This window comes from Dama dama, chromosome 13, assembly GCF_033118175.1.
Source record: "Dama dama isolate Ldn47 chromosome 13, ASM3311817v1, whole genome shotgun sequence".
Classification (NCBI taxonomy): Eukaryota; Metazoa; Chordata; class Mammalia; order Artiodactyla; family Cervidae; genus Dama; species Dama dama.
The window spans coordinates 23686406-23707101 of record NC_083693.1 but is presented as its reverse complement, the minus strand read 5'-3'; the positions used below and the strand labels follow the sequence as shown (position 1 = coordinate 23707101).

Genomic DNA, 20696 nt, shown 5'->3' with positions numbered 1-20696 from the left:
AGGGATCGAACCCGTGTCTCTTGCATCTCCTGCATTGGTAGGCAGGTTCTTTACCACTAGCACCACCTGGGAAGCCCTAAAGGCAACATACCGTACTTCAAACCAATGTCTTGTGTTCTTAATGGGAAGATTAAGTGTGTTTTTCAGCCTCCTCTGGGCACCCTGATGCCTTAGTACAGCAGTTGCCAAACTTTTTGGCAGCAGGGACTGGTTTTGTGGAAGACAGTTTTTCCATGGACCAGCAGTAGGTGGGGATGGATGGTTTCAGGACAATTCTGATAAGGAGCGCAAACATCCATCCCTGTCATGTGCAATTCACAGTAGGGTTCTTGCTCCAATGAGAATCTAATGCCGCCACTGATCTGACAGGAGGTAGAGTTCAGATGGCAATGTGAGCGATGAGGAACGACTGTGTATACAGATGGAGCTTCGTTCAATTGCCAGCCACTCACTTCCTGTTATGCAGCCCCATTTGCTGTCAGGCTCCTGACCATTTCCAGTCTGTGGCCCTGGACTGACTAGCATGCTAGTCTATATGGCCTAGGCTATGTGGTTGTTGTTGCTAAATTGTATCTGACTGTTTTGCAACCTCATGAACTGTAACCCCCCAGGCTCCTCTGTCCATGGGATTTCCCAGGCAAGAATACAGGAGTGAGTTGCTATTTCCTTCTCCAAGGGAATCTTCCCAACCCAGGGATCAAACCCAGGTCTCCCACATTGCAGATAGATTCTGAACCACCAGGGAAGCCCCAGGTTATGCAGTAGTAACAGGAATTTCCCAAATCAAGGTGATTTTATGCAACCAAAGTCTATTTCTCAGCTGTACTGAATATCCAGTGCAGGTTAGTGGTATTTGGGGTGAGAAGGGGATGGGACTTTCCCCTGGTAGTCCCTCCAAGACCCAGGCTCACAGAAGTTTTATCTGACTGCTGCCTGCCCAGTTGCCAAGGCAGGAAGCCAGCTCTGCCTCAGAAATGACATGCGTTGTTTCTACTCGCATTTCAGTGGCCCCAGAAAGCTGCCTGGTGTATTAATCTGTTGCTTTATGGCAGATTACCCCAAACTTAGTGACTTTAAGCAATAGTTATTATCTCGGTTTATTTCTCTGGGTCTGGAGCCCAGGAGCAGCTTTGCTCAGTCACTGAGTTGCGTCCAACTCTTTGCGAGCCCACGGACTGCAGCACGCCAGGCTTCGCTGTCCTTCACCATCTCCTGGACTTCGCTGAAACTCATGACCATTGAGTCGGTGATGCCATCCAACCATCTCATCCTCTGTTGCCCCCTTCTCCTCCCGCCCTCAGTCTGGCTGGTTCTAGCTCGGGGTCCCTCATGAGGCTGCAGTCAAGGAGTTTAGCCGGTCTCAAATCATGTAAAAGCGTATCTGGAGGGGCTCTGCTTCCAAGCAGCCCTAGTGGCTGTTGGCAGCCCTGGGCAGGTCGACTCTGAGGCTGGCTCCCTTGGGCCTCTATGCAGGGCTGACCTCAGCATGGCCCCTGCGGAGCAGACAGCCCAGGACAGGGTGAGCACACAGGAGACAAAGCCGCAGTCTTTTGATAACCTAGTCTCGGGAGTGACACCTCATTGCTTCTGCTGCGTTTTGTATGTTAGAAGCAAGCCACTTGTTTCTGTCTACACTGGGGAGAAGGAATCCTTCCACAAGGACATGAATTCCAGAGGTGGGGATCACTGGAGGCCCTCTTAAGCACTGCCCACCAAACTGTTGCTTAGTCACTCCAGCCGTGTCTGATTCTCTGTGATCCTATGGACTAGAGCCCGCCAGGCTCCTCTGTCCGTAGGATTCTCTAGGCAAGAATACTGGAGCCAGGTTGCCATTTCCCTCTCCAGGGGATCTTCCCAATCCTGGGATCAAACCCCCTATGTCTCCTGCGGCTCTTGCACTAGCAGACAGATTCTTTACCACTAGCGCCACCTGGGAACCCAGCATATGTGGTCACACCTCAACCACATGCCTGCAAAAGGGCGCTATGTTCCCATGCAACTTAACGAGCTGAGAAGCCATGTTTCCTTTCTCTCTGAAAACAGCGTGGGAAGCCATTCCCCTTCTTCTCATCCTGATCTATTCCCAGGATCAATAAGAACTCTCAGTCCCCCGGTTCTCCATTCATCATCTCTCGACAGTGCTAAATTTACTAATTCACCCCAAAGACATTATGTGGTTTTAAATCCAATCAAGTCACTTTGTGATTCACTCCATTAATTCCACTGATATATTTACTTGTAACTAATGATGTTACAAATTTCCAAACGGAGGGGGGAGAAAATAAAATGCGGCCTTATTTATTTATTATTTTAGAGCACTGGGTCTGTTCAGGAGGTGATTGAACACTGCAGTTTTTTAGCTTTGGGTTGGCCCTTTGATCCTATTCCTAGTGAAGGGGATGAGGGGGTGACCTGGTCAGAGAAACCACACAAGTGAGAGTCAGCTGCCATCTTGCCTCCGTGGACAAAAAGCCCACTTCCGCCCTGCAGCAAAGGCAGAACAGGACAGGAGTCTCGAAGGAAGGGACGGAAGAGGAAACCTCCCAGGGCATGGGGAAGGCTGCCTGGGGCGAGAAGGCAGGTATCCAGCAGGCAGTTTTGCCTTCAGCGTATCAGCAGGGCCCCCTTGGATCCAGGCTTGTAGAATACCAGCATCCCTGAGCCAGAAAGAACCTCAGACATCACTCTTCCAACTCTTGCATTTTATAGACAAGGAAACTGATTCCTAGAGTGGGGAAGGGTGTGCATACTAAGTCGCTTCAATCATGTCCAACTGTTTGTGACCCTATGGACTGTAACCTGCCAGGCTCCTCTGTCCGTGGGTTTCTCCAGGCAAGAATACTGGAGTAGGTTGCCATGCCCTCCTCCAGGGGATCTTCTCGACCAAGGGATCGAACCCAAGTCTCCCGAGGCTCCTGCTGTGGCAGATGGATTCTTTTACTCACACCCCTGGGAAGGCGTGTACCCAGTCTGAGGGGTGTATCTGTAGAAAACCCAGATCCATGAGCAAGTGGGTGGGTGTTTCTACTTTAAGACCCCGCCCCCTCACTAAGATTCCTCTTGGGAATGAAATGACATCTTTTCCTCCGAGCCTGGAGTGGCTGAGAGGCACACGGGTGGCTGGAGGGGGCACAGCCTGTCCACTGGCAGTCTGCTGGGTACCATCCTTTGCTCAGGCTGGGCTGTCGTCCCCGCCCATTCTGCACCACACCTGTCCTCACCCTTCAGGCCCGGGTGAGGCAGTGGCATCCGTGGTCCTCTGCCCACTGGCAGTTTGAAGCCTCTGGTGCCTGAGACGGATGGGCACATTTCCATTCCGTCTGGGCATCCTGCTGATGGCCGCCTCCCCCCTCATGAGTAACAGCGGACTTCCAATCTGATGAGACTCTAGGGACAGAAGGATGCGTGTGAGTCACCCTCTTTGTCTTCCTCCTTTCTGCAGGCCCCAGGAAGGCTAGTGCCGCTCTTTACCAGCAGAGGGCACAGGAATATAATTTATTCTGTTCAGGAGCCACTCAGAATTCCAGTTTGCAGTGTGTTAAATCTCTTCATTCATGTCCGACTCTGCGACCCCATGGACTGTAGCCCGCCAGGCTCCTCTGTCCATGGGATTCTCCAGGCAATACTAGAGTGGGTTGCCATGCCCTCCTCCAGAGGATCCTCTCTATCTAGGGATCAAACTCGCATCTCTTGTGTCTCCTGCATTGGCAGCGGGTTCTTTACCACTAGCACCACCTGGGAAGCCCCCCAGATTTTAGTTTTTCCCATCTTGTGCCTGAAACTTGTCATTCTTTCTGTGAGTGGATCGGTGCTGTATTTCAAGGACCAGGTTTTCAGGTCTCTCAGGATGAGCCTTCCCTGTCTTCCTCACCAGCTAAGACAGAGCACCTCTTCGGGGCTGTGCACCCTTCATGAATGCACAGGCCACACACACAGCCATATGTTTCTGAAATTCCAGCAGAGAGCTGGGCAAGGGACTGGGAAAAGAGGTAGCCTGGGAATCGTGTGAGGTGCGCAAGGCAGGTCCCTGGAAGGCCCTTGTTCTGGGGCAGCTGGAAAAGAGACTGTGGCTTCCACCACGCAGTCTGGCAGCGGCTGATGAATTGTTGATATTCAGTCACTCAGGCTTGTCTGACTCTTTGTGACCCCATGGACTGCAGCATGCCAGGCTTCCCTGTCCTTCACCGTCTCCCGGAGTTTACTCAAACTGCCATCCTACAGTCTCATCTTCTGTTACCCCCTTCTCCTCTTGCCCTCAATCTTTCCCAGCATTGGTCTTTTCCAATGAGTCAACTCTTCACATCAGGTGGCCAAAGTACTGGAGCTTCAACCTCAGCATCAGTCCCTCCAGTGAATATTTAGGGTTGATTTCCTTTTGGATTGACTGGTTTGACCTGTTTGCTGTCCAAGGGACTCTCAAGTTTTCTCCAGCACTGCAGTTAGAAATCATCGATTCTTTGGCACTTGGCCTTCTTATGGTCCAACTCTCACATCTGTACATGACTACTGGAAAAGCCACAATTGTGACCTTACAGAAAAAGAGAGAGACATGAGGGAGCCCAGTTGGAATCTGTGTGTTGATGAAGCAGGGGGGTGCAGGGGAGGCAAGTGGTTGTCGGGACAGACCAGCTGTGGAGCCGAGGTACACCCTGAATACCTCCCCTGGGGGTACTCAGACAAAGGGATTCTGCTGTTGCTGCTGCCTGTCGTCTGATGGGAGTGTGTGTGGCTCGTTTGCCCCTTCTCCTTAAAGATAGACACCCCCTTCCCCAGGCTAGTGGGGAGGGAATGATGGAGCCTGCAGAAGTTCTTTCCGGAATATGTTTGTAGAACTGAGATGAGTGAAGAGCAAGACACAGAGAAAGAAGGACTTGGTAGCAGAGTGGGATACAAGCATCCCTGAGCCGGAAAGAACCTCAGACATAATTCTTTTCCGAGTCTGGCCTTTTATAGACAAGGAAACTGATGCCTAGAGAGAGGACAGGATGTGCCCAATCCAAGAGGTGTATGTGTAGAAAACCCCAACCACTCTTCACAGTGGAGGCTTCACAGACAGTGGCAGCCATGATCTCAGGAATATTTGAAGCCATACATGGAGCGCCGCATTGGAACTACAGAGCATTCCCATGAGAGGGTGGGTCCTACTGTCAGCCCATTAACACCCCGACCCCTGGGCCATGGACCAGTAGCAGTCCTGTCAATACCAGGCCACCCAGCAGGAGGTAAGCTTCATCTGTATTTGCAGCTGTTCCCCATCACTCATCCCCCAGACCCATGAAAAAATCATCTTACCTGAAACCAATGCCTGGTACCAAAAAGGTTGGAGACCACTGCATTAACAGAGGAGGTGGCTACCTCCTCCGCAACGATTATGAGTTCTGAGCTGGAACCAGACCTCCACTCAGATCCCAGCTGGACCCTTACAGTCTGTGTGATCCTGGGGACATTTGTCCTCCTGGGTCTGTGTGTGGGTGACATGAGTTAATCGCACAGACCAGTTGACACAGTGCCTGGGGGTTAGTGAACACACAGAACAATTAGGTGTCGTGAGGAACAGAGCGTGAACTCACGTCCTTAGCTACTCGGAGTCAAAGCTCAGGCCAGTCTGACCCCAGCTGAGCAGCTCGCTTCCCTGAAACATCTCCAGGCGTTTAACTAGAAGGCTGCCCCCTTCCATGAACAGAGGCTTTGCTGAGATGACCTGGCTCAGCCAGCACGGCCTCAGGCCCCCCGAAGCCCACCTTGCCACAGCTGCGCAGCGTCTGCAGCTGCCAAAGGGCAGATTCGTCTACTGGCTTCATAAAAATGTTGACGAGCAGAGACCCCTCCAACTCTGGCTGCTGCCGCCAGATTCCTTCGTGTTGGACTGATTAGCCCAGCAGCTGGGGTTTGCTGCCCTCCACCCTCAGCTCCTCCCTGCCTCCAGTTTCTAATTAAGTCTGTAATGTAATGATACTCTTGGAATTCTTGAGTCCCATAGCAAAAGTTTTGCAAAGTAGGTTAGAAAAATAGGTAAATGGACTGAAGGAAAAAAAAAAAGAAAAGCTGCTCAGAGAACCATAGTATTGCTTACACATCAGTGTGGCCCCAGACTAAGTAAATATTCCCAGTTTGCTTTGATCTGTTCTTCTCATGGTCTTGGTATCCCCATGGGTGGCTTGGTTAGTTTCAACTGATTTAGACTTGTTGCTGGGAAGTCCTTTTTTTGAACCTACAATGGTAGCAATCCTTGGAACTGGAGAGAAATCTCAGCAAAGCCCATATGTTTATGTGACCTTCAGCAGAGGGGAAAGCAGCTGCTGAAAGCTTGTTCAACTCACCCAGCGAAACCACAAAGCCCTCCCAACCTTGGATTCCAAGAGTAGAAGAGTCAGAGCAATGAACTGTTTACGTCAGGAATCCTAACAAGCCTGCTCCACTGTGGCTCAGTGGTGAAGAATCTGCCTGCCAATGCAGGAGACGTGGGTTTGACTGCCGAGTCGGGAAGAGCCCCTGGAGAAGGAAATGGCAACCCATTGCAGTATTCTTGCCTGGGAAGTCCTATGGACAGAGGAGCCTGGCGGGCTACAGTATTTGGCATCACAAAAGAGTCAGGCAATACCGAGCAACTAGACAGAAACAATAACAAGCCTGCAGACACCTGTGCAAAGGCAGACCCACTGTGTGCTGGCCTCACAGTGACCCAGGGGTGGCTCCCCCTGCTCCTTCCCAGCATTTTTTTCTTGGTGCCTGAAATGACCAAGGGCAGGCAAGTGACTGGACGGAGCTTAGCCAGAGTATTCACAGAGTCTTCTGGGGATGCCAGGCGTTTGCACAGCCCAGGACCCTGATTCTTTCCCCATCCTTTTCAATATCTTTCTTTATCCACAGTTCTAGATTCATTGGCAATTTGATGCATTCTAAGTAAATGAGACAAACTGATGTTCTTCACTTGTATTCTGAGCATCCTCCTGAGAGCAGCCTTCGTCAAAAGGCTGAAACTGCAGCTGTGTTTAAAGCCAAAACACTAAGTAGAACCAGATAGAAAGGGAAATAGATAGATTTTCATACCTTGCCCTCTACCTGGACCTGAAAGCATACCTTTGTTATACTAAGCCTGCCCAGGGCCACTTTTCTTAAAAATGAGGAATTTTTATTGCCTAAGATGTGGGTTCAATCCCTGGGTGGGAAAGATCCCCTGGAGGAGGGCATGGCAACCCACTCCTGTATTCTTGTCTGGAGAATCCCATGGACAGAGGAGTCTGGCGGGCTACAGTTCATGGGGCCGCAAAGAGTTGGACAAGACTGAAGTGACTTAGCACACACGTGCGCACACACAAGCCATTTGTACCAGTCAGGATAGGCTGAGTTATGCTGCAGCAACAAACACCCTCAAGATGGCAGTGACTTGGGAATACTAAAGTCTTATTTCCTGCTTGTGTTATATACCCGAATCAGGTCAGCAAGAATATTTTGTTCATTATAGCTTCTTAGGCATCATCTTTGGGAGAAATCCACATGCTTCACAATCAAGTAGGAAAAAAAGGGCATAGGAGTCATGCACCAGCTTATATATATTGCCACATGGAAGTGATATGTGTCTCCTCTCCCACATTTGACTGGCAATGTGGCATTTGACATGCCCACACCTAACACCACAGGAAGGGAGGCGAGATCCTCATCCTCAGAGGAGGCGACCCATGTGCCGATGTGGGGTAATGTTACCACACATGCTTTGCCAATCCATGTAGAGAACTCCCCTTCAGCGTCAGTAATGCTTGTTGTCATTGTTCGTCATTCAGTCATGTCTGACTCTTTGTGATCCTGTGGACTGCAGCACACCAGGCTTCCCTGTCCTTCACCATCTCCCAGAGCTTGATCAAACTCATGTCCATCAGGTCGGTGATGTCATCCAACCGTCTCATCCTCTGCCGCCCCCTTCTCCACCTGTCCTCATTCCTTCCCAACATCAGGGTCTTTTCTAATGAGTCAGTTCTTTGCATCAGGTGGCCAAAGTACTGGAGTTTCAGCTTCAGCATCAGTCCTTCCAATGAACACCCAGGACTGATCTCCTTTACGATGGACTGGTTGGATCTCCTTGTAGTCCAAGGGATTCTCAAGAGTCTTCTCCAGCACCACAGTTCAAAAGCATCAATTCTTTGGCGCTCAGCCTTTATGGTCCAGCTCTCACATCTGTACATGACTACTGGAAAAACCACAGTTTTGACTATATGGATCTTTGTTGACAAAGTGGTGTCTCTGCTTTTTAGTATGCAGTCTAGGTTTGTCATAGCTTTTCTTTCGATAATGCTGAGTTGTGACAATTCCCAGGCAAGAGGGGGTGATAGTCAGCTTCAGTGGCCAAGAGGCCTCTTAAAAATACTCTTCATTGTTGAGATAGGTAGAGTAAGGAAGTGCCTCAGAAAAATGAAATTGGATCATTAGCAGAGATGTGGATGGACCTAGAGTCTGTTATACAGAGTGAAATGTCAGAAAGAGAAAAATAGCATATATTAATGCATATACATGAAATCTAGAAAACTGATACAGGTGAGCCTATTTTCAGGGCAGGAATAGAGACATACCTGTAGAGAACAGCCAAGTGGACATGGGGTGGGGGGAAGGGGGTGGGACAGATGGAGAGACTAGCATTGATATGTATACACTATTATGTGTATAGTGGGAATCTGCTTTATAGCACAGGGAGCTCAGCTTGATGCTCTGTGATGACCTAGAGGGGTTGGCAGGGATAGAGGGGTGGGAGGGAGCGGATATATGTATACATGTGGCTGATTCCCTTCATTGTACAGCAGAAACTCACGAATCTTTGTAAAGCAACTCTGCATGCGTGCTAAGTCACTTCAGTCGTGTCTGACTTTCTGTGATCCCACGGACTGTAGCCCTCCAGGCTCCTCTGTCCACGAGATTCTCCGGGCCAGACTCCTGGAGTGGGTTGCCATGTCCTCCTCCAGGTGAATCTTCCTGACCCAGGGGTCGAACCCGGGTCTCTTACATCTCCTGCACTGGCAGACAGGTTCTTCACCACTAGTGCCATCTGGCAACCCCGTAAACCAACTCTGCTTCAATTTTTACAAATTTGAAAAAGAAAAGATGTGTCTCAGGCTGGTGTCAAGCATTCGCTGTCTCCGCAAGAGCCCCCAGAAGTGGGCTGAAGCTCCGCTCATGAGGCTGACCAGTCCTGAGGCCAGCCCACTCCAAGGCTGAGTGGTTTCTTCTCAGCCTGTTATTTCTCTCCCTGCCAACATCCACTGGATAATTGAAACGGAGGGAAAAAATCAATACCTCCCAGAATAGTCAGCCATGATTTTCCTGGTTCTTCAGATCCCTGCCTTCTGCAGACCCGCCCCCGCCCGCCCCTTCCAAAGCAGCCGGTGTGCGATGATGGTGTCACAGGTGGGTGCCTAGCCCTGACTCGGGAACTGTGAGCACACTCTGGCTTTCCGCCCGCCCGCAGACACAGGCCCGCGGGGAGCGAGTCGCCTGGCTTTCACAGACACCTGCCTGCCCCAGGGCCGCCCCACCCCCAGGGGTGTTTCCTCACCGCACGGCAGCCACTAACTTCCTATCTAAAATACGACTGTCCACGTGCTTCTGATTTCTTTCTCCCAACAGCTGCCAGGCTTTCTCTGTCCCTGCTGGCTCACATCTGGCAGCTTTATGGGGCCCAGAGACAAAGGAGGGAAATAGTACATTTCCCTTTTCCCGCCTTTTGTTTTCATTCAGCGCTTGGCAGCAGGTGAAGGAAAACAGTAAGGGATTGGTGCAAACAGTCTTGCTCAGCTCCAGGGTGGTGTGACTTCCTTTTCTCTCCTCTTGTTTGCATAAAGATGCTTTCAACATCACCCTGGTTTTCTACACCGTACTCCTTTTTTTAAAAAAAAAGATCTGTACCTTTTGTTGGAGTAGATGGGTTTGAAGACCAAGCATTTTCACACCCCTGATAGCAATGAAAACTGACACTGGTATATTAGACTCCTCCTTGTTAATGACCATCAGAAGACATAATTGTGCGTTGCTGTTGTTCAGTCCCTAGATTGTGTCCAACTCTTTGTGGCCCCATGGACTGTAGCCCACCAGGCTTCTCCGGCCGTGAGATTTCCAGGCAAGAATACTGGAGAGGGTTGTCATTTCCTTCACCAGGGGATCTCCCCCACCCAGGGATCAAACCCACGTCTCTTGCATTGGTAGACGGATTATTTACCACTGAGCCACCAGGGAAGCCCTAATTGTGCATTAGTGCCGTGCAAAATTTCTCCATGTAGGAATTTACTTAAAAAATATTGTTTATATCCAGTGACTGAGCTACTAGAAAGCTCTCCTCGGAAGTGTTGATATTAATAAAAAGATTAAGACATACCTCAGTGTACAAGGCTTAAGAAACTAGCTAAAAATTTATGTAATCCCTAAAATGGAATATTACACAGCATTAATGTGTGGTAATTTTGAGAGACCTTTACAGTGCATTGTTAAATGAAAAAAAAAATCTATGCCTTAAAATTCCCATTTACATAAATACATCCCTGAAAGTTCAAGATTAAGCGCTCCAGTAGGTAAGAGCCTACTGTGTGTCAAGTGATGCTGCTTTATTACCTCTCAGCCTGGTAACCACTGTTCTGGGCTGTCTATCATCTTTATTTTGCAAATGATGAAACCAAGAGTCAGGGAGGGTGAGTACCTTTCCCAGCATCACATGCTAGTAAGTAAGAAGGGTGGGATTCAGCATCACATGCTACTAAGTAGAAATAGTGAGATTCGGCCCAAAGCCCACTAGAGCGTATGCTCTCTCCTCTCAAGCAAAAGCATCTGGTCCATTCAAGTACCCTGGTTATTGCTGCTTGGTTGATGTCAAGGCCTCCATGTTAGAGACCACCAGTGTTCCAAAGACCAAGTTGCCACCCATCAGAAGAGCTGGTCGTCTTACCCGCTGCCCAGAGCAGAGGAATTAGCCTTCAAGAACCCTCCAGAGAGCCCAAACAAAGGCCTGCCAGTCAAGAGGGAGAGAGCAGAGCCGTTGGCATCTGGATGCCTGTGTTCTGGTCTTCAACTCTATGGATGTAGGCAAGGCACTCAGCCTTTCCTGTTTCTTTTTTTTTTTTAATATAATTTTATTTATTTGCTTTTGGCTGTGCTGGATCTTCATTGCTGCACAGGCTTTTTCTCTAGTTGCAGCGAGTGGGGGCTACTCTGTATTGCGGTGCATGGACTTCTCATTGCAGTGGCTTCTCTTGTTGCGAAACACAGGCTCTAGGGCACCTGGGCTTCAGTAGTTGTGGTTCCCAGGCTCCAGAGTACAAGCTCAGTGGTTCTGGCACACAGGCTTCGCTGCTTACCAGACCAGGGATCAAATTTGTCTCCTGCACTGGCAGGCAGGTTCTTTACCATGGAGCCACCAAGGAAACCCACACCCAGCCTTTCTAAGCCTTGATTTCTCCATCTGTATGAAATATAGGGACAATAGAAAAAAAAAGGCTCTACCTCGTAGGGTTGTGGGGAGGGTTGATTGGAACAGTTAAGAATCCACTCCACATAGTCCCTGGTGCAGAGTGAGCCCTCGGTCGATGACGGCTGGTGTTTTCATCACTGATAACTGGAGAGTCTTCAGGAAGAGCACTTTAGATGTGGGGGAGTGCTCATCCAGTGACTGCAGTCATTTCTCTTCCCAAGCCTGTCCATCCATCTGTCCAGGCCCGCAGCCCCGTTAGTTCTTAGCTCATATGCTATAACCCAGATCGCTGAGATGTGCTCCAGGGGCATGGGATCATCATCAAAGAGATATCTCTAAGCAGCTCAGGTGGGAGCACCGTGCTCTGCAAGGGAGATGTGGAAAGAGGGAAAAACATCTACCAAGCGGGCAACAGAAATGTACACCTTCTTGACTCCAGCTGGAAAGTCAAACAAGTCATAGTACTAGATGGCCAAACAAGTCATAGTACTAGATGGCCACACCACTTGCATGGGGCCTCAAAGCATAGACACTGGCTACGGAGCTTTCAGTAGAGGACTGGCCCCCAGACCACTGGCCATCACGGAAGTTTGAATTAACCCATCCCCCATCAGCTTCCCTGGTAGCTCAGACAGTTAAGAATCCGCCTGCAGTACAGGAGATCCGGGTTCAATCCCTGGGTCGGGAAGATCCCCTGGAGAAGGGAATGGCTACCCACCCCAGTATTCTTTCCTGGAGAATTAGTCCATGGGGTCGCTAAGAGTCAGACATGACTGAGCAGCTAACACTCACACACACACTCACACACACACACACACACACACACACACACACTAGTAGCTTAGGAAAAGAACCCTCGCCATGAATATTAGTCCATGGGGTCGCTAAGAGTCAGACATGACTGAGCAGCTAAGACACACACACACACACACACACTAGTAGCTTAGGAAAAGAACCCTCGCCATGAATATTAAGCTCACATCAATTAAGTGCTTAAGCACGCGCCAGACAGTGTTCTGAACACTTTGTGTCTGGTGTGGCTCATTTGATCTTCCGAACTCGATCAGGGTAAGTACCGTCATAATAATCAGTGTTCTACAGATCAGTCGGCTGAGACGTGGAGAGTTCAGATCGCTAGCCTGAGGTCACACTGCGAGAAGTGGGCAGGGTTTCTTTCCAGGTATCCTGGCTCTTGGTTTCCATTCTGCACCGCCCTACATGATCTGTCCACCAGTTTAAGGCTGGGAGAGTGGGGTGTGGAAGGGGATCTCAGGTTAGCAGCTTTGTGGGGGGTGCAAGTGAACATACAAGGTAAAAATACACCCTTGAGCGATGAATCTTTCTGTCTCCCTGTGCTTTTGTTAGCAGACCTTGGCAGCTCGGCCACGTCAGTCAATGCCAGCCTAAACTCAGGGGGTGTCTGGCTTCTCCCTGGTTTTGTTTAGACAGATACGGGCACAAAGTAGACAAGAAAATTAAGGAGGGAACGCGATCAGCCTTCAGCTTGGGGAAAACCAGAAGCTCAGCCAGGAGGCCACGGGCTGCTCTGTCCATTGTCCACTCTTCCCCAGCCAGGCCATCTCCGGAGCCCCGGCCTGTCTGTACGGCTGATCACAAGCCTCAGCCAAGCGCTGGGCCTGCCCAGTACCCTCCTGTTAACCGCGCTCTTTCTGGTTGGTGCAGGTAACCTGGACATCACCCCGGACGACCCCCGCTGGATCGGAGCCTGGTGGGGCGGCTTTCTGCTCTGCGGTGCCTTACTCTTCTTCTCTTCCGTCCTGATGTTTGGGTTCCCACAGTCTCTGCCCCCGCACTCAGACCCCGCCCTGGAGAGCGAGCAGGCCATGCTCCCCGAGAGAGAATACGAGAGACCCAAACCCAGCAACGGGGTCCTGAGACACCCCCTGGAGCCAGACAGCAGCGCCTCCTGCTTCCAGCAGCTGAGAGGTAAGGACACCGCGTTCTCGAGGGATGCTCGGGACCGGATGCTGGGGGACTTGTAACAGAATCCCGTTGGTTTTACGTGATCTGCCTTCCCTGGTGCTGTGATACCCTGATAAGTAAATGCGCTTTATAAAGCAAAAACAAAGGGGCTACCATTTATTGAAGGGGCAGCAGACAAAATCCTCCCAGCTGAGAGCCCGGTGGCTAACATTGCACCTGGTGTAGGATAAATATGTGTCCATAGAAGGAAGAAAGTGGGGAGGGAAGGAGGGAGCCGGATGTTTCATGCCCCCCCGCCCCCTGCTTTGAACTCTTCCAGGCCACTTGCAAGCACATGAAAGCAGGAAAAGACTTTGAAGCTGGTTCTCTTTGCCTGATGCAGGCGTTCTTGAAAAGCCACATCCAGAGTGCATTTCCTTAGATTCTCTCTGGCCCTCCAGCCCCTCCATTAGAGATGAGAGCCGTGTTCCTCTGGAAGGAAATATTAACTCAAGTCTTGATAACGAAGTCCCACTTCAGAGCGCGGCAAAGCGCTCACCATCATTTCTAAAAGGAAAAGAAGTGCATCTTTTTTTCACAAAAGAGACACAAACAGTGATGCAGAATGAAAATGAGGAGTCCCCCACACACACCCCCTCATGGTTTCTATATTTGGCTCAGCCTCTTAGAGGTGAGGGTGATGACAGGCAGCCTTAAAGCTGACCCCTACCCACTTGAGAGATATGTGTAGTACTCCCTAATTCAAGGACCCCTTCTTGCTGGGTGTCCTGAAGAACGTGCTAGATTTGGGGAGTGGGCAGGAGCAAGGCTGGGGCGTTCCTTCTCGGTGAGGCTGGGGTGGGAAAGAGGTGGACGGTGACTTCTTTGCAGGAAACCAGGCATGTGGCCTGGCCCGCCGTCAGCAGCTGCCACCTCGGGCTCGCAGCGCTTGCCTTAGAGGTTTGAGGAGCGTCTCTACTGAGCTCTAATGAGGGGCACTGTCTCTGGAGATGCTTGAAAACGGCGGCGAGAATCTCGGGTGACCTCGAGCTCAGATCCGTCCCGCCCTTCCCCAACCCTGCAGTCATTACCCTGGCCACGCTTCATCTCCACGAGCGTGGAGTTGTAACACGGTTCCTGGGTGACAGCCTGGTCTTGAGAATTCAGGCACTGCCCTTGGAGACTGTCTGTGAATACCACCTGGTAGCCAGAGGGGGATTCAAGGAATTCGTGCTAATTCCCAGAAGACGCTAATTTAAGAGCCTAGTGTCCTGTTAGACTCCATGTTCTGTGATGGCTTCTACCAAAGTCGTAATGTGGAATTGCCCATAGACGATCTCAAAATACATCAATACATCTCTCTAAGGGTCAGAGCACACTGTTAGATGAGAAAGTGAGTCTTGGTCTGACACTTTGTGACCCCATGGACTGTAGCCTGCCAGGCTGCTCTGTCCATGGACTTCTCCAGGCCTGAATACTGGAGTGGGCTTCCATTTCCTTCTCCAGGGGATCTTCCTGACCCAGGGATCAAACCTGGATCTCTCACATTGCAGGCAAATTGTTTACGTCTGAGCCATCAAATGTAAGTCTTTTTTTTATTAGATGAGAAGGCCACCTGCTTTGTATCTTCTGAGGTTGCCTTAGCTTAGAGTCCCAGGAGTCTGTGCCTCATAAAATAAGACTCCCCAAACATGTCCCCTTGAGGAGCCCGGTGGCTGGAGGATGACGCTTGCCGCCTCTCTGATAGCGCAGCTGGCCACAGCATCCAGGGACCAGATTCATGGCAACAGCTGGGGCTGGCATGAGAGTGGGCCTTGCAGACACTCTGACCTGTGTGGTGGTAGCCTTTCCAGGTATGAGGTTGGCAGTACTGTTCCTTCGGGTTTTCCTGTAACATCTTAATGGCAAAACCTGAACAAATGTTTTGGCCAACCCAATATTTCCTCACCCCAGAATGACTTGCTTTCCTGAGGTTCTCATGGTAAGACCTATACCTGTAATCTCTTGCCTTTCATCTCTGGGGATACACAGTTTAAAAAAAAAAATACGATTGTGCCATCAAAGAACTCACTATCCAGTGTAGGGACAGACCAGCAAGTCAGCAAGGTGGCCTAATGTGGTGACAACACCAGTGCCAGGCAGCCCTGCATTATGGAAATACAACAGACAAGGAAGGCAGGGCTTGGGTCGTCCCAGACAGAGCTGAGCCACGTCTGGAGGATGTCACAGCTTCAGAATTCTCAGGCTCTGATCCAGTCTCTGGTTAGCCCATTTGTTAGTTCAGTCACCATTTTCTGAGACTCTGCCAAGCTCCAGGGACACAGCAGTGGGTGAAGAATCTGCCTGCAATGCAGGAGACCCAGGTTCAATCCCTAGTTCAGGAAGATCCCCTGGAGAAGGAAATGGCAACCCACTCCAGTACTCTTGCCTGGAGAATCCCATGGACAGAGGAGCCTGGTGGACTTCAGTCCATAGGATCGTAAGAGTCGGACATGCCTTAGCAACTAAGTCACCACCACCAGGGACACAGCAGTGACCAAGGAAGCTTCCATGCTGGAGCTTGTATGGCAGCAGGGGAGGCATGCAGTGGGCAAAGCCGAAGCAGTGACAAGGTGAGTGCTGGATGTGCTGTGTCTGACCTGGCAAATACACAGGTGGGTAGACAGGGAGGAGGCTCCTAGACCAGAGCCGCCACAGTTACAGTCTGTGGATATGTGGGCTCCCCTCTGATAATTAATGATTTTTAATTTAGAATTAGTGATTCCCAGCGGCATCAGATCCATTAATGGACTTAAAGGATGTCCCAGCAGGAGAGGAAGGCAGTGCATCTAGAAGAATCCCCAGGAACCAGCGTCCAGTGGAGCAAGCTATTATGAGAATCGACAAATTTTACACTTGCCAGCTCATGGAGAGGGGGCCAACGTGGTTTAAAGCCTTCACTTTTTCCACCTGAGATGAAATGTTTCCGCTACATGGACATTTCCACCAAAAGCACCACATGATGCTGCCAAGCACTCCCAAACTCTTCAATCTGATTTGCAGCCTTGAAAGCCCAACTGGTGTGCATACAGTATGCAGCACGCTTGGGAGTACAGATAAGCTCAGCATTGTTGCACATGTTAGAGAAACTAGCATTACTGTACGGATCTGTAGGTTGCAGTTTCTCATTTGTTTCATTTGAGCTTGCTGTTCAGTCACTAAGTCGCGTCTGACTCTTTGCAACCCCATGGACTGCAGCACACCAGGCTTCCCTGTCCTTCACTATCTTCCAGAGTTTATTCAAACTCATGTCCTGTCCCTTAAGTTGATGATGCCATCCAACCATCTTATCCTCTGGCATTCCCTTCTCCTCCTGCCCTCAGTCTTTCCCAGCATCAGGGTCTTTTCCAATGAGTTAGCACTTCACATCAAGTGGCCAAAATATCAGAGCTTCAGCGTCAGTCCTTCCAGTGAATATTCAGGGTTGATTTCCTTTAGGATTGACCAGTTTGATCTCCTTGCTATCCAAGGGACTCTCAAGAGTCTTCTCCAGCACCACAATTCAAAAGCATCAGTTCTTTGGCACTCAGTTTTCTTTATGGTCCAGCTCTCACATCTGTACGTGACTACTACTAATGGGTTTCTAGTCCAGCCATCAGCCTATGTCTCCTGCCAAACTCTCTACATAGCAAAGGTCCCTGAGAAGAGCTGGCATAAGAATAACCACACCATCCCCCTCCCCGCTGGGACTGAAACACACAGCCTCTTCTGCTCTGGGAGGGCCATAGGGCTCCTCACCTGGGTCTAAATCCAGCTCAGCCACTTCCTAATCATGCAACCTTAGCCATGTCATTCAGCTCCCCTAGGTTTTTGCCATGTGGTGTCTGGTGTAACTTTACAGAAGCTGCATAAGGTCAGTATTAGGACTTAGCTCGTTTATAGGTTAACAGCAGTGGTCCCTAACCTTTTTGGAACTAGGTACAGGTTTCATCGAAGACACCAGTTTTCCAGTGATTCAAGCACATCGCATTTGTTGTGCACTTTACTTCCATTACTGTTACATCAACTCCACCTCAGGTCATCAGGCATTAGATCCCAGAGGCTGGGGACCCTGGTAGGACACAGAGCTCCTGTTCGGTGACAGAGGACTTCAAACCTGTGATCACTTTCCAGTGCTCTCTCCCCTCAAAGCAGGCTTTGAAGGTCTGTTTCTACAAAGTTGGCCATCAGTTGGGTTTTGTTTTGAGAAGGTGAGAGATGGGAAGCTCAGAATCTTTTCCAGAACTGTGTAGAAAAGCAGTCACTTCTTGCACAGCCCAGAAGTCCCTGTCTGGTGGTGACTGTCACACAACCAGTTCACAAAGCAGGCAGCTGGTGGACAAATGCTTGGTCTCGTAAAGCTCTAGCACCTCCCCCGGGTGGGAGCCTGCATATCCAAGACACATTTTTGCCTCTCAGCTGTGCCATCAAATAAATTTTCCTTCCTGGCTCTAAGGCCCCTCATCTCTGATCTTGTTCTTCAGAACGTTTTGCTGGATCACCTTTCAGGAGCCCCCACATCCCTCCCTTTGTGCTGTATCCACTTCTCCCCCTGTCCAGGCCTCCCTGTCCTTCACTGTCCTCTGGACCTTGCTCAGACTCATGTCCATTGAGTCGGTGATGGCATCCAACTAGCTCATCCTCTGTCATCCCCTTCTTCTCCTGCTTTCAATCTTTCCCAGCATCAGGGTCTTTTCCAGTGAGTCAGTTCATCCCATCAAGTGCCCAAAGGATTGGAGCTTCAGCTTCAGCATCAGTCCTTCCAATGAATATTCAGGCCTGATTTCCTTTAGGATTGACTGATTTGATCTCCTTGCAGTCCAAGGGACTCTCAAGAGTCTTCTCCAGCACCACAGTTCAAAAGCATCAATTCTTTGGCACTCAGCCTTCTTTACGGTCCAACTCTCATATCTGTTCATGACTACTGGAAAAACCAGTATATCTTTGACTATACATATCTTTGTCAGCAAAGCGATGTCTCTGCTTTTTAATATGCTGTCTAGGTTTGTCATAGCTTTTCTTCCAAGGAGCAAGCTTAATTTCATGGCTGCAGTCATCATCCAGTGATTTGGGAGCCCAAGAAAATAGTCTGCCACTATTTCCATTGTTTCTCCATCTATTTGCCATGAAATGATGGGACCTCAGATGGTAAAAGTGTCTTCCTACAATGCAGGAGACCTGGGTTTGATCCCTGGGTTGGGAAGATCCCCTGGAGAAGGAAATGGCAACCCACTCCAGTATTCTTGCCTGGAAGATTCCATGGACAAAGGAGCCTGGTCGGCTACAGTCCATGGGATCGCAAAGAATCGGACACGACTGAGTGACTTCACTTCACTAATGCCATGACCTTAGTTTTTTGAATATTGAGTTTTCAGCCAACTTTCTCACTTTCCTCTTTCACCTTCATCAAGAGGCTCTTTAGTTCTTCTTCACCTTCTGCCATTAGAATGGTGTCATCTGCATATCTGAGGTTATTGATATTTCTCCCGGCAATCTTGATTCCAGCTTGAGCTTCATTCAGTCCAGCATTTCCCATGATGTACTCTGCATATGAGTTAAATAAGCAGGGTGACAGTATGCAGCCTTGATGTACTGTTTTCCCAATTTTGAACCAGTCTTTTGTTCCATGTCTGATTCTAACTGTTGCTTCCTGACCTGCATACAGGTTTCTCAGGAGACAGGTAAGGTGTTCTGGTATTTCCATCTCCTTAAGAATTTTCCACAGTTTGTTGTGATCCACACAGTCAAAGGCTATAGTATAGTCAATGAAGCAGAAGTAGATGTTTTCTGGAATTCACTTGATTTTCCTATGATCCAGCGGATGTTGGCAATTTCATCTCTGGTTCCTCTGCCTCTTCTAAATCCAGCTTAAACATCTGGAAGTTCTTGGTTCACATACTATTGAATCCTAGCTTGAAGGATTTTGAGCATCACTTGGCTGGCATGTGAAATGAGCACAGTTGTGCAGTAATTTGAACATTCTTTGGCATTGCCTTTCTTTGGGATTGGAATGAAAACTGGCCTTTTCCAGTACTGTGGGCAATGGCTGAGTTTTCCAAATTTGCTGGCATAGTGACTGCAGCACTTTCACAGCATCATCTTTTAGTATTTGAAAGAGATCAACTGAAATTCCGTCACCTCCACTAGCTTTGTTCCTAGTAATGTTCCTAAGGCCCACTTGACTAACCTCAGATATGCAGACGACACCACCCTTATGGCAGAAAGTAAAGAGGAACTAAAAGCCTCTTGAAGAAAGTGAAGGAGGAGAGTGAAAAAGTTGGCTTAAAGCTCAACATTCAGAAAACTAAGATTATAGCATCTGGTCCCATCACTTCATGGGAAATAGATGGGTAAACAGTGGAAACCATGTCAGACTTTATTTCTTTGGGCTCCAAAATCACTGCAGATGGTGATTGCAGCCATGAAATTAAGAGATTCTTGCTCCTTGGAAGGAGAGTTATGACCAACCTGGATAGCATATTTAAAAGCAAAGACATTACTTTGCCAACAAAGGTCCGTCTAGTCAAGGCTATGATTTTTCCAGTAGTCATGTATGGATGTGAGAGTTGGACTGTGAAGAAAGCTGAGCGGCAAAGAATTGATGCTTTTGAACTGTGGTGTTGGTGAAGACTCTTGAGAGTCCCTTGGACTGCAAGGAGATCCAACCAGTCCATCCTAAAGGAGATCAGTCCTGGGTGTTCATTGGAAGGACAGATGCTGAAGCTGAAACTCCAATATTTGGCTACCTCATGCGAAGAGTTGACTCATTGGAAAAGACCCTAATACTGGGAAGGATTGGGGGCAGGAGGAGAAGGGGACAATAGAGGACGAGATAGCTGGATGGCATCACCGACTCGATGGACATGGGTTTGGGTAGACTCTGGGAGTTGGTGATGGACAGGGAGGCCTGGCATGCTGCGATTCATGGGGTCGCAAAGAGTCGGACACAACTGAGCGACTGAACTGAACTGGAATTCCATCACCTCCACTAGCTTTGTTCCTAGTAATGTTCCTAAGGCCCACTTGACTTCACACTCCAAGATGTCTGGCTCTAGGTGAGTGATCACACCATCATGGTTATCTGGGTCATTAAAATCTTTTTGTACAGTTCTTCTACGTGCAGTTCTTCTTGCCACCTGTTCTTAATATCTTCTGCTTCTGTTATGTCCATACCATTTCTGTCCTTTATTGAGCCCATTTTTGCATGAAATGTTCCCTTGGTATCTCTAATTATCTTGAAGAGATCTCTAGTCTTTCCCATTCTTTTGTTTGCCTCTATTTCTTTGCCTTGTTCACTTAGGAAGGCTTTCTT

The 20696-nt window shown here is 49.2% G+C and overlaps 1 protein-coding gene across 4 annotated transcripts in view; it reads left to right on the top strand.

The window, feature by feature from the left end:
- SLCO3A1 (solute carrier organic anion transporter family member 3A1) overlaps nucleotides 1-20696 on the top strand; it is a 390549-nt gene that overhangs the window by 283743 nt on the left and 86110 nt on the right. For all 4 annotated transcript variants that reach the window (XM_061158630.1, XM_061158632.1, XM_061158631.1 and 1 more), the window contains exon 4: nucleotides 13127-13390. In XM_061158630.1, the coding sequence (XP_061014613.1) occupies nucleotides 13127-13390 (264 nt within the window). The remainder of the gene's footprint in view (nucleotides 1-13126; nucleotides 13391-20696) is intronic.